This window comes from Pinus tabuliformis, chromosome Q (assembly GCF_031772625.1).
Source record: "Pinus tabuliformis cultivar Carrire ecotype Pingquan chromosome Q, CPIR1, whole genome shotgun sequence".
Lineage (NCBI taxonomy): Eukaryota > Viridiplantae > Streptophyta > Pinopsida > Pinales > Pinaceae > Pinus > Pinus tabuliformis.
Window position 1 is genome coordinate 57,475,863 of NC_142296.1, and position 12,896 is coordinate 57,488,758.

The 12,896-nt window shown below is 38.1% G+C and overlaps 1 protein-coding gene across 1 annotated transcript; it reads right to left on the reverse strand.

Annotated features, from left to right (window-relative positions):
* Window positions 1-8,434: 8,434 nt before the first annotated feature.
* LOC149218280 (uncharacterized) lies at window positions 8,435-11,405 on the reverse strand. Its single transcript, XM_089383889.1, has 2 exons — window positions 9,109-11,405; window positions 8,435-8,700 (listed from the first exon to the last, which is right to left on the reverse strand). The coding sequence occupies exon 1, from the start codon at window positions 11,087-11,089 to the stop codon at window positions 9,179-9,181; it is 1,911 nt and encodes a 636-aa protein (XP_089240015.1). The 5' UTR covers window positions 11,090-11,405; the 3' UTR covers window positions 8,435-8,700; window positions 9,109-9,178.
* Between the last annotated feature and the right edge of the window lie 1,491 nt (window positions 11,406-12,896).

The following is a 12,896-nucleotide window of genomic DNA, read 5'->3' on the forward strand; positions in this document are numbered from 1 at the left end:
CTCAAAGGAGGCCCATGGTTAAAAAGATCAGTGATATGATGCCAAACAAAGTGAGATGGTAGCAGGAGAAGACCTACAAATACCATCTCAGTAAACTCTATGATCGGAAAATCATATAGTCAACTAAATGCCTAACAGCATATACAGTATAACTCTTTATAAATCGCAATAAAAATTCAATTTCTTCCTTGGAAAAAAAAACCGATCTTCATAACCAATAACCACTAAATTATAGATAGTCGTCAATAGTTACTGTCTCATTATCAGTCACCACTGAATTATAAATTTATAATAGGTTTTGTGCCACTTTCAATAAACCCAAAAAAACAAAACACAACGAAACCCTCCATTAAAATAGTGATTTTTTTTTTCCAATATAATAATCCTAGAGCATAATTAGGTCAAAATTATAACAAGTCGGGTTTTTATTAAGTTCCCAATCCTCTAAAGCACGAAAGTGGCAATACTCTACAATTAAATGAATACCGTGACCACTGAATTATAATAGGTTTTTGCCACCTTCAACAAACCCAAAAAAAAAAAAAAAAAAAAAAACAAAATCAACAAAACCCTCCATTAAAATAGTGAATTTTTTTCCAATATAATAATCCCAGAGCATAATGAAGTCAATATTATAACAAGTCGGGCTTTTATGAAGTTCCCGATCCTCTAAAGCACGAGTGGCAATACTCTACGAATTGCTGTTGCATTTAAGAGGGGTCCAAACTTGCTTCAATCATGCTGTAATGGCAAGTCAGCGTAAACTGCCATTACAGTTCAGTGACATTGTGCTTATGAATGGACGAAACCTGCAATTGTTGTTTATGAGTGGACGAAACTTAAAAAGAGACCATGTTTTTGCTCGAGTAAAAATTTCAGCATGATTTTGGTACAATTTTTTGGAAATCCAGGCTACAACTGTTAAGCTTCATGATTTTGAGTTATTAACGGCGCTGAATTCATTTCAGCCATTAAAAAAATGATTTAAACACTCCCTTGAAGGATTCTAGTGAGAAATTTACCTGGATAGAGAAATTCACCATCCAGGTAAATTGTGGCCTCGTTAAACAACGCCCTAAAAATATGCACAACCCACAAACTTAATAATTTATCAATGCACAACCCTAAAAAAATGGTAAAAATGGTAATTAAGAGCTTAAAAATCTATCAATATCAAAAATGGAGAGAGTCAAAAATAAATAAATAAACTTGAATCAGTAGGTACCAAGAATAGGGATTCAATTTGCTTAATCACTCTCGTCAACTTTTAAGCCGGGTTTATTCAAGGAATGTCAGTGAACCCTTCTATAAGGCCCATAATACTTTGGAACCACAAACTGTTCAACCAAGCAAGTAGAGAAAACGCGCTCGCTTGCATATTTTTGAAATTATGGTTCAATGGTACACCAAATTTTTGAAATTATGGTTCAATGGTACACCAAACCAGAATTAAGGGACCTAAGGTGCTAATCTGATTCCTATGCAGCATATAAACTCACCACATGGCCAAGCAAGATATCATCATCTTGGAAAAATCATTTTAGGATCCAAGTACACCACCGAAGAAAAAATATTGAGACCATTTGAACACCGGCCAAAGGTTGCCATAGTATAGTTTTCAACGATCTGTTTTCATACTCTGTTAAGAAGTTGTATATTGTGAGTTTTCCAAAGAAGTTATTACGAAGATATGGTTCAGATATGAAAGCCCAATAAAAACAACTTCATTCAACTCCGTGCAGCCCAGGATTTTTATATTGTTCATTTTAGATGCATAATTTCTTATTGATCATTCCAGAGGCATTTGTTAAGGCTACCATTTATATATTAATTATCAAATACTTCAAGACAAATGGTCGCCAATAATACAATGACTCAATTTGGCACAGAAAAAATAGATGGATGAACCTATTAGAAAACACTTTTAGAACACATTTCATAAGCTACGCACATAATCAAAAAAGGAGCACTAAGCACCTTATCCGAATTTAGATGCCATAGGTAGCTTATTGCCAAATATTAAGCAAGTAAGCTAAACCCCTTTGGCGCACGTGAATTTCAAAGTAGCATGCGGTTGCTCATATCCATATATATTGTAATAAATATTAATTAACAAATCCTTGCTAGGTAATGCGGAATATCTTGCAATTTAGTTTCAACACATAATTTCAATAACCTCGTCAACTCACTTATCAATATACACCTCAGAAAGCACATTTTTCTGAGAGAACCTTCTTGAGCCATAGAAACCCACTTTTCTACTCCATGTGTTAAACCTATCCGTAAATACATAAAAATGGAGCAGTCTAATTACTAGACGTTTTTGTCTTTTCCATCGGAATCTGGTGATACAATTTTTGGCAAAATCGTGAATTTATGTAGTTTTAACTGTGTTTTTGAGTGTATAAATGGATTCAGTGCCCTGAAAAACTCCTGAGACACTCAATTTCTGCAGATTACATCACTGAAACTTAAGATTCCAAGAAATTCCTACCAGATTTCAGATAAAATTGACCAGAAAAGGATAAACACATCTAACAATTAGACTACTGCCATAAAAATTAATTGTAGTACAAAAATTCAATAAATACATCATCAAGTACATATTGACATTTTGACAGAGTACTGCATAACAACAAACATGTAAAGAGATCTACGGCTGCAAAATCTCAATTTTAAAGCAAAACATATAACAGGTAAAGCCAACAATTAATAAGGTTCCTTTTGCTGGATAGGCTGTGATGTGATTGAAAGGATCAGAGCACTTAACAGTTCCAAGGCACAGGTTCAGAGCAGGGGATAAGGGGCACTTATTCTGCTCCTCTTCACGAGGCATATTCTGATAAATAAATGGGACAAATCTTCCCATGAAAGTCTATCTGATTGAAAACTGCAATCTCTGCACCTGGAATTGCTAGACTATAATTGTTGCTTTGAATCCACTCGAATAATCAAAATCGCAGTTCCAGCACTAATTTATGCCATATCAGTGATTTTCATTTTGCCAGACTGCAGGACCCTTGACATAAAATAGGGTGATCTGGGTAACCTTTATCCCATACCCAGGTTCTATAGTCAGTGTTTCCTGTTCAAAATGGTTGCCCACCTAAGTCCCCAAACTGGCATGCTCCTACTTGTTCTGTTCAAAAAATAGAGTTTCTACTCATACAAGAGTATGATCCAAACAGTCTTATACTCTTATGAAGGGAAAAATATGGGTTTTGTTCAGAAAACAGGATTTCTATCCACCTAAGAGTATATGATCAAAACAGTTATCTACTTCTATGGAGGAAAAGTTTTAAGAATCTATACTATAATTTTAAAATGTAGATATCTTAGCAGATCTGACTAATTCATACAATGCCATGAAATGGTTTGTAACAATTTTTAACATTTAATTTTTTAAGGATTTTATATAGTTTCTAGAAAATTTTGACAATTTTTGAAGTGAAACAATCTCCCTTATGAAATTTGGGCAAGTCATTTTGACAAAAACTGGAAATTGGAGATTCATTTTTGGGAAAAATGGAAAATTAACCAATAGCATAAATTTAGCTCCAAAAAATTTACATGCTCTTATGTTGCAAGCTCAAAAGCCACGGACTCCACATTACTCATCTATCAGCGAGGATCTGGGGGGCACAAAAATTGTAGAAGGCTTGACGGATAGCAGTAGATAATTCTATCATGTTTATAATAAGTCCACAACAAAAATGGAAGCTTGAAATTTTAGACAGCAGATAAAAGGACAAGATTCTTGTTTCTAAATCCAAATTCGTGATCTCTCCCACCTTTTTCACTGAAGTCTGAAACCTGCTGTCATTATTGGTAAGTGACTGTAAAATAAAACGCCTGAGAGTAATTTTCATGACTATGATGGGCATAAAATGCCTGAGAGTAGTTTTCATGACTATGATGGGCATAAAACGCCTGAGAGTAGTTTTCACTCGTTCACTGCACGTGAAGACATCTAAACTTCAGCATGCTTTTGTACAATTACTGGTGGTTAGCTGTGCATATAAGCGAAAAGATTTTCACAAGTTCAGATTTTACGTCTCAGATAAGCAAACCCATCAATCAAATTACCACCTATTCATAACAGAATGGTCTTCAAATATAATACAATGTAATATTCTGTTAATATGACATGTTAATATAACATGGACAGGAATCGTTACTTTTAAAAACATCAGTAAACTACACTCGTATCAATGCACCCACAGCATGACTGCACCGACTGACAACACCATTAAAAACCATCAGTAAACTGCACACATATCCATTGCATGCACAGCATGACTGATCTGAATGAAATGTGTATCTGACACGATTAATCAGTTTGATCATATAAATATGCTTACATAAGAATGGTACCCAACAGAAATAGAAGCTTGAGATTTTATACTACAGATTAAAGAGAAGATTCTTGTTTCTAAATCCATATTTGAAATCTCTCCCACATTTTTACTAGAACCTGCTGTCACTATTTGTAAGTGGACTGTAAAAGAGAGAACTTATGATAAAGTATTTATAACTATGATGGACTCCCATATGGAGCTCACAGTTACTTGTTCACTGCACGTGAAAACATATCTAACTTATCTAACTTAGCATGTTTTTGTAGTCTCGTCACTGCTTCTTAGCTGTGAATATGAAGCAACAGATTTTCATACGTTCAGATCTTACCATTCAAACAAGCAAAACCCATCAATCAAATTAACACCTACTCATACGCCATTATTTCCAAATGTAAGACAATATAATAATATATTAATACGTAAAACTTAACATGGACTGGAATCATTGCTTTTTAAAACATCATTAAACTACAACTATATCCATGTATGCCCAATACCGAACTGGCCCAAAGGTGTATCCGACACCATTAATCAGTTTGATCAAATAATATTTCCATCAGAATGGAACCCACCAGCCAAAAACCATATAAAGATTTTGGAAAAAATAATATTGTCCTGATGGGAAGATAGTGGGGTTGTGTCAGTGTAATGATTAGAAGATGTATTGGCAGAATCTCAAAGAGAATGTCAAACAAAATGAATTCAAATTCAGCCGTAAGTAGTTTGAACTCGAACCCAGTGAGCTACCTTGAGTGGTTGAGTGCTTTGAGCTTTAGGCAGGAAGTTTCAAGGTCGATCCCCAGGGTTGACTGCCTCTATTGTGTGCCTCATTCAATGTCCCTACCAGGTCAGGCTGCAGGCACTGTAATCAGTGCCAATGGTCAATCCCCTGGGCTGACTGCCTCTATTGTGTGTTTCATTCAATGTCCCTACCGGGTTAGGCACTGTAATCAGTGCCAATGGATTCACAATGGTACCATCCATGAATAGCAGGGAAGTGTCCAGGGTTTTCCTTGGGAACTACGACCAAAAAAAAAGTTTAAAGTCACATCTTGCCTGATATGCATCGTAAAGTAGTGATGAATAAGTGGAAAGCAAAAGACATGTTTAATCAGTATCGGTGGAGTTTACACTGGGCACCATCCATGAAATGCAGGGAAGTGCCCAGGGGTTTTCCAAGAAAAGGCAGTTTTGAATCTCAGCTGGCCTGATACACAGCTACACAGCAAGGTGGTAACAGCCTCTGTGGGAAGCCAAAAAAACATGTTTCAGAATATAAATATAGGTTTAGAAGCCAAGTTCAGGCAATTATCTTTCTCCTTTTTATGCCGTCAAATATCTCAACATCTTCAATACACTGGACCCTGCTGGTAAGTTGATTACATTAGAACATCCTTACCTTCTGTTTCTCTGCTTGTGCACCTTGATTCTGGAGTTGGGTAAACAACGAGAACAAGGCTTCAGATTCAAACATGACAATAGAAAAGAGTTGCATTTCAATGTTCACATATGGTGGCTTTTATATTTTTCAAGCTATCACAGCCTATAATAAAGGGATAGCAGCTTCTCTTTTGCCGCCAGGCAGGTTTTTCCTCAATCTGTCCCTCTGCCAGCATTCATGCCCTCTATCACATACCATCTCTTTTGTTCATTATGTTCTATAACATGCCACTCCTCTCCTTACCATCTGAACGTCACTTCTTTTTTTATGTCCATATTTACCCTATTTTCCTTTCTATCACCGATACTTGCACTCCTAAAAAGGATGCTAAAGTCATCTTTTCACAATACATGCTAAGACATATTTACACTAAAATAGCCTCTACCCCCTACCCACCCATGCCAGCAGGACAAGTGCATGAGATCTAGCTCAGACATCTAGCTTAACACAACCTTTTCTTAAAGGCGATTAGACGAACTGAACATCAAATAACTATACATTCCAAACTTGCGAATTTATCAAGTTTTCTTACCCTTCCTTTGTGGAAATCTTCAAACATTCTAGCACGTCTATTTCAGAGAAGAAGTGGAGAATGACACCCCGATTACTTCTCCAGAATTTATCAAGTTTTCTTACCCTTCCTTTGTGGAAATCTTCAAACATTCTAGCACCTCTTTCACAGAAGAAGTGAAGAATGACACTTACTTCTTGAGAATTTATCAAGTTTTCCTACCCTTCCTTTGTGGAAATCTTCAAACATTCTAGCACATCTCTTTCACAGAAGAAGTGGAGAATGACACCCCAATTACCTGCTAGACATTCCATACAGATTTGTAACAGATTCCAGAGATCCAACCAGTAAACTTGAAAACATTCCTATAAAAAGACCTCCTATCCAGTTTAAGGGATATTCACATCGCCGAGGTGATCAAATAACGAACATGTAGACAACTAGGGATGCTGCCTACTAGTTTCTTAACCCAATTGGTACGGCCATATCTAACATATCCATTAGAGATCTAACCAGGAGCTGCTCCAGCTGCATCTATGTGATACCGCATGCACACCTTATGCTTTCTCCACTAATTTGCATATTCATAATTATGGTTAAATGTTCAATGTTCCAAAAACACATTACTGAAATGTGGACTTATTAGTTGCAACGAATATAAATTTAGAAACACCAGAATTTTAATTAAACAAAAAAAAAAACTGCTGTAAGTCCAAAATTAACATATTGCAAAGACATCCATAGCACACAGAACATTTATGGAATTCTTACACTAAATAATTAAAAAAAGAGGCCAGTACCTTAGAAGATGTCAACTTTTTTTTACTATGTTAGCTGTCATTTGCAGTGTATGGATTCAAAAAATATGGAATATGAGAAGAGATGTATAATGGAAGATACAAAATGCATTAAGGACCCTGATACTACATACTACATAGACCAATGCCTATTCCTCACACCATCAAATGAGATAACTACCCCCAAGAGGCCTCATAACTGCGTATAACTTTACAATTGTTGCAATCAGTTGCTAGCAGAGGGAACAATCTGCCAGTTATGTATGCTTAGCTGTCAAAATTTTGAAGAGGAACCAACAAGAGATAAAAAGTTCAGCTATTTTTCCACTTGGCATCAATCGCCTCATGAACTCAAATATGTCACATGTCCACAAGGAAATGCAGTTCTCAGCAGCACATAAAATTAAAATTACGTCTGTTTACAGAAAAAAACCATTTGGAAGTTATATGAAATGGCAACATACAGTCGTCCATCAAATACATACTTTTTGAATTAGAAGGTCATATGAAAACAGTTGCGGTAATGCAAATACTGGTATAAACCACAAACGAGATGCAAGTACTCCAAAGGAAATTGCCAAACTGCACATATTGTATTAGATAAGTATATTATAGAAGTACAAAATTGGAGACTCGGAGAGTGATCAGCTTTGACCGAGTCTCCTAGCTGTACAAATATGAAATAGAAAACATTAAGCGAGTGATCAATTTTGAACAAGCCACCCATAAGAGTCAATCTCTTCACAGGATGAATAAACCCAGCCCAGGATATGATAAGCTTCTTCCCATTTAATCTACAGAAATAAACAGGGTAGAAAAATGTGAAATTTATAGCCAGCTCAATCAGAGAAACATGATCTCATTTAAAAACAACAATGGGGGCACATTGCACCATTTTCGTTGAGCGACACATTACATTCGGTATATTTGTTGGCATAACCGCTTGTAAATATATTAACTCAAAATGATCTGGAATTACTTTCCTGAACAAATTATGTCAGCTTGACTGTATCTAAACTGTGTACTCGGTATGTTGGTAACTCGCAGAATATCGAATGTTCTTTATAATTTATTAACCACTCGATGACGTCTTCTTACAAATAAAGCTGTAAAAATGACAACTGATCAATGAGGCCTACTATCATATTATAAAATTATAGCCACTTCTTCCTTAGCATAACATGAGGCCTACTATCATATTATAAAATTATAGCCACTTCTTCCTTAGCATAACATCTGGAATCAATATTTGACAATCACTCTTGGCAACAATCTCTTGGCACTATTTAGATCCAAAAGAAGCTCATCCCAATAAGCAAGATGGATAGAACACCCAAAACTTCCAACATTTAGTTTCAGACAAAATTTACAGCATGAAAACAATCGACCTCATCAGAAATTGAGAAAAGATTCATGTCAAAATGCATTGACACTTGACATAATCCACTTTTATCCAATAAACAAAGAAAGGAGAGTCCGATCATATTCTCGTCTTTTATAAACTTATAACAGTTTCAAACCCTGAAATATCCCCCTTCTTGAAAGAAGATAGACTTTCAAAGGAAAATTTTAATCCAGTTTGCAGGAGTATATCTGAAAAATTAGAAAAAGAATGTGAAAAGAAGTTTCGCAAGGAGAAGGGTAATAATAAAGTGGATATGCAATACTAAAAGAGGGACATCAACCTCATTTCAACTGAAAGGAAAAGAAATTATAAACAAGAAGGAGAATATAAAGAGAATGCATGCCTGTGAAAAGGTAAAACTCCAAGGGACGAGGCTTTGATCTAATGGGGGGTGTTTGAGGAGGCTAGAACTAATATGCGCTAAACTCAACGTGGTAAAAGGAATTCCGTGACAGAGCCTAAACAAAGAGGGAGAGCTGCAAATGCCCCTTTCAGGAGAGGAGAAGTCAAAGATAATCAAGGAAAATGATTTCTTACACTGAGAAGCCTCAAAGGAATGCTTGTATTAAGAAACCACTATATGATGACAGATTTACCTTTTAATTCCATTTTGATCACATTTTCAATCAATCACCTTGTAGTATTGTTCATAACTCCCAGGGAGATCTATGCAATGCTACCATGCCGAAATCCTTCCTGAACAGACTGAGCTAAATCATCCCCACAGTCTGTACCCGGATCCAGGCCACAGGGCATCCCTTCATACCACTTGGCATTGTCCTGATAGAATCCATCTACCTGCATCCCTACTAGATTTCCATCTGTTACTATTGCCCCATCCTGTCGAATAGGCTTACAGAGTTTGGGATCCGGGCAAACAAGAATGCTCTTTTCATCGAAGTCGGAGCACGCCTCTTTGACCGAATCCATCCATTTCTCCGAGTGACCGTTGAGCATATCTGCTTTTGATGCACACTCAAGTCTCTCTCTCTGCCATTCTGAAATGCCACCGTCTAAGCTTTGCCCAAAGGCCCCATTGTCTCCCCCAATCATTCCTTCCCCCACCTTGACATCACTGCAGTGCTGGGCATGCTCATGGTGCTGCTCTACCCAATGGTCATGGCCAAGACCTGGAGAGTTTGCGACGAGAAGTTCGCCTGAATGGTGTTTTCCCATCAGCATCTCTGTGGATCTAGGCATCTCGTCTACACTTCTAAGCCTCTGGGTTATTGCACACAAGTCCTGGGACAGCGAAGCCAATGAATCATGCGACAAGTTTGCAATCTTGGACTCCAGAAACCCTATTTCCATTCTGAGTTCATGGACCTGTTGGAGCACAGACATTCGACAATCAGGCTCTTCCTTGCCGATCAGAGCAAAAGCATCAGAATCATCACCATACACCACCTGATCCTGATCAATCAAGCTATTCGTAGCCGGTCCGACAAACCGATGTATGATCCTGGCACTACCTTCGTGTGGCCCTGGCTCGTGGCCCGAATGCACCGCATAGAGCTTGAATATGGCTTTCCCCTCTTCCTGATAAGAAAATGTCTTCTCTTTCTCATTGTAATTGGTTATGGGGACAATTGCCCTGATCCGGAATCCACAGCCACATCTCTTGGAAGCATAGCGCTCTCTCTTCAAAACCCCCGACGATCTCTTGGTATTGGGCTCCCCGGCCCTGTGGCAGGCGTAGTCCTTGACCTCGGCCATGAAGGGTTTGTAACGAATGTACTTCTGCCTGATGCAGAGAACAACCTTGTGCTTGGCGGCCAACTGCTGGAGCCTGTGGGGGACCTCCTTGGCCTGAACCTCGAAGGAGTCCGTATATTCGAACCTGCGACGTTTGCTGCGTGGGGCGCTGGCCGCCAGGTCCGAGCAGCAAACGGGGCACGAGGTGATGCAGTCACGAATGAAAGACTCAGGGATCCCATAAAACTTGGCGCCTACTGTCCACACCGTCTTGATTCTCTCGACCGTTTCCTTGAACCCTAGGTGCTTCAAATCTGCGTCGCCGTGGTAACCCATAACGAGTTCCTGCCACTGGTTAATGTGGGAGACGTATTGACGGGAGTTGTTCTTGAAGTAGAGCAACTCGTTGCCTCGGTCATCGATGTGGGCGTTGAGCTTGTCCTGGATGCGCTTCCACCCGGTATTGTAAGCAGTGTCCTCATTCCGATCCTTCCACACCCCGCGCCACGAGGCCAGCACCGCCTGCGAGGTCGCGCCCCTGATCTCCTCCGGCGTAGCGAATCGGCCCTCCAGAATACAGCGCACCATCAGGTGGTGGGATTCCTTATTGAAGGTGTAGAATTGGGCCGAGATGTGGGGCTCTGGATCGACAAATATGGCTGTCGTTGCCGTGGCTGATTGCAGGGAGGAAGAAGAAGGTGACAACAACGCCGTGCCCATTTCACCGTTGGCCCCCTCGCCCTCTGCGTCTGCATCCGAGTCAAGGTCGTTGGAGCTACCACTAGGGCATTCATCGTCGTCTCTGAAAACCACCATCTGCATCTGCTGCTGTTCATCACCCATCAGCATCCCTGAGGGGAGTCTGAAGCTCTCTTCCTCCATAGCGTACAGCTGCAAAGATCTCTACCCGCTATGAACCCCTCTTCTTCTTATTTGTATGCCTTCTCTGAGAGTGAATTAGCCACCGCAAGAATTCCCACGCTTGACCACCCCGTGTATATGAACTATTCTCCCGTCTATGATAGGGATTCACATATAGTACAGTCGAGTTTCCAGGGAATTATCCAGTCAATGGAAGCCCCTTTCCGTCCACCTGGAGTGAGTCTTCTGCCTTTTTATAATTCAATTTTCTTTGCCTGCTCTGCCATTTTATAATTCAATTTTCTTTGCCTGCTCTGCCTTGTGGGTAGCGTTGAAATGGCCAAACTGCCTTCTAAATAAAATAGTATGTATAGGCGCATGTTAATTAATTCCGGATTTAATTTTAGGCGTTGTATAAGGATGCTACATTTTTGCCAGAGAACTATTTTGTTTAAAAAGTCAAATTTTTTTATTGAAATCTGGCTAGATATTCTTTCCGACTATAGAATGTATAGAAATATGTTTTCCAATTATGGAATGTTTGAATGGTTTTAATGTTGAAAGATTTAACATCATTAAGAATTTTTAACATATCCAAAAGTTTGAAGTTTCATGGTTATAATCTTGATTTTTAACAAATTTTCTTAAAACCATATTGGAATTTTCGACAAAATTGTGAATTTAAAAAGAGAGATTTAAGAAAAGGAAAAATCACCGTTGAGATTTATTAGATAGAATGACCAATCCTCGGAAAAATAGAAGGTAAATTTTTTAAAATAAAATTGGTAAAATTGCCAAAAAAAAATTATACAGATTGAGAGGGATTTTTCTTATGTTATAGTTTAAATTTTTTATGTGTTAATTTTTTATTGGGTATAATTTTTGGTAATTTTTGTCAATAAAAATTATAAAAATTCGTTGAAATTAATTTAAATTGTAAAATTAGTATAATTCTAATGTTTCAAAGTTTTTCAAAGTGTTGGAATTTATTTATGCATTCAAAAATGAATTTTAAACTATACAAAATTATGATATTGTCAAAAAATTATTGTCAAATTCCGATTAAAAAAAATGTCACAACATAGAAGAGTTAGACTATGTCTCTCCAATAGTGTGACATAGCCATTGCTTATGTTCATGGAATGCCTCTCCAATAGTGTGACATAGCCATTGCTTATGTTCATGGAATGTCTCTCCAATAGTGTGACATAGGCATTGTTTATGTTCATGGAACAGAGATAGATGGCAAGGTTTAATGTCATACATGGCACATGGTCGTCGTGAGCTATTTAGGTTAGTCATCTCAAACTCTTCCTGCATTACATGATGCTCCTAACTACATTTGAATATCATTTCACCATGAGTGGGTGTTATCCATCATTTCTCAAGTCATGTTCATAGCAGATGAGAGGAACCTCCTCGAACCTAAGCCCATGCCAATGGGGAAGCCTCAGTGCATCACTATTGGAATGTACCCTTCCATCTACTTGGGAAGAGTTAGATTTAGCAGAACAAGAGGTTCGAGTAGAATATAGGTTCCTAAAAGAAATAGAAGTGGAGGTGAATGTTGGGCAATGGATTCCTGATACAAGGAATACTTGGTCCAGATAAACCTGGTATATGCAAATAGTCGACTTGTACTAGCAAATGAAGACTATGATGGAGAAAGTCTTGGTGGAGCAAAGTGCAACCCAAGAGGAAACACTTCTCCACATAGATGCCCTACAACAATAGGTCAATAAATTGGACAACAAAGTGAAAGTGTTTACTAAGAACCTTGTTAATCTTGATTTCCACAATACTGGGGATGATGAATAGGATCCAACTA

Coding starts and splice junctions, on each gene's coding strand:
- LOC149218280 (XM_089383889.1), bottom strand. CDS start 11,089: ATGGAGGAAGAGAGCTTCAGACTCCCCTCAGGGATGCTGATGGGTGAT.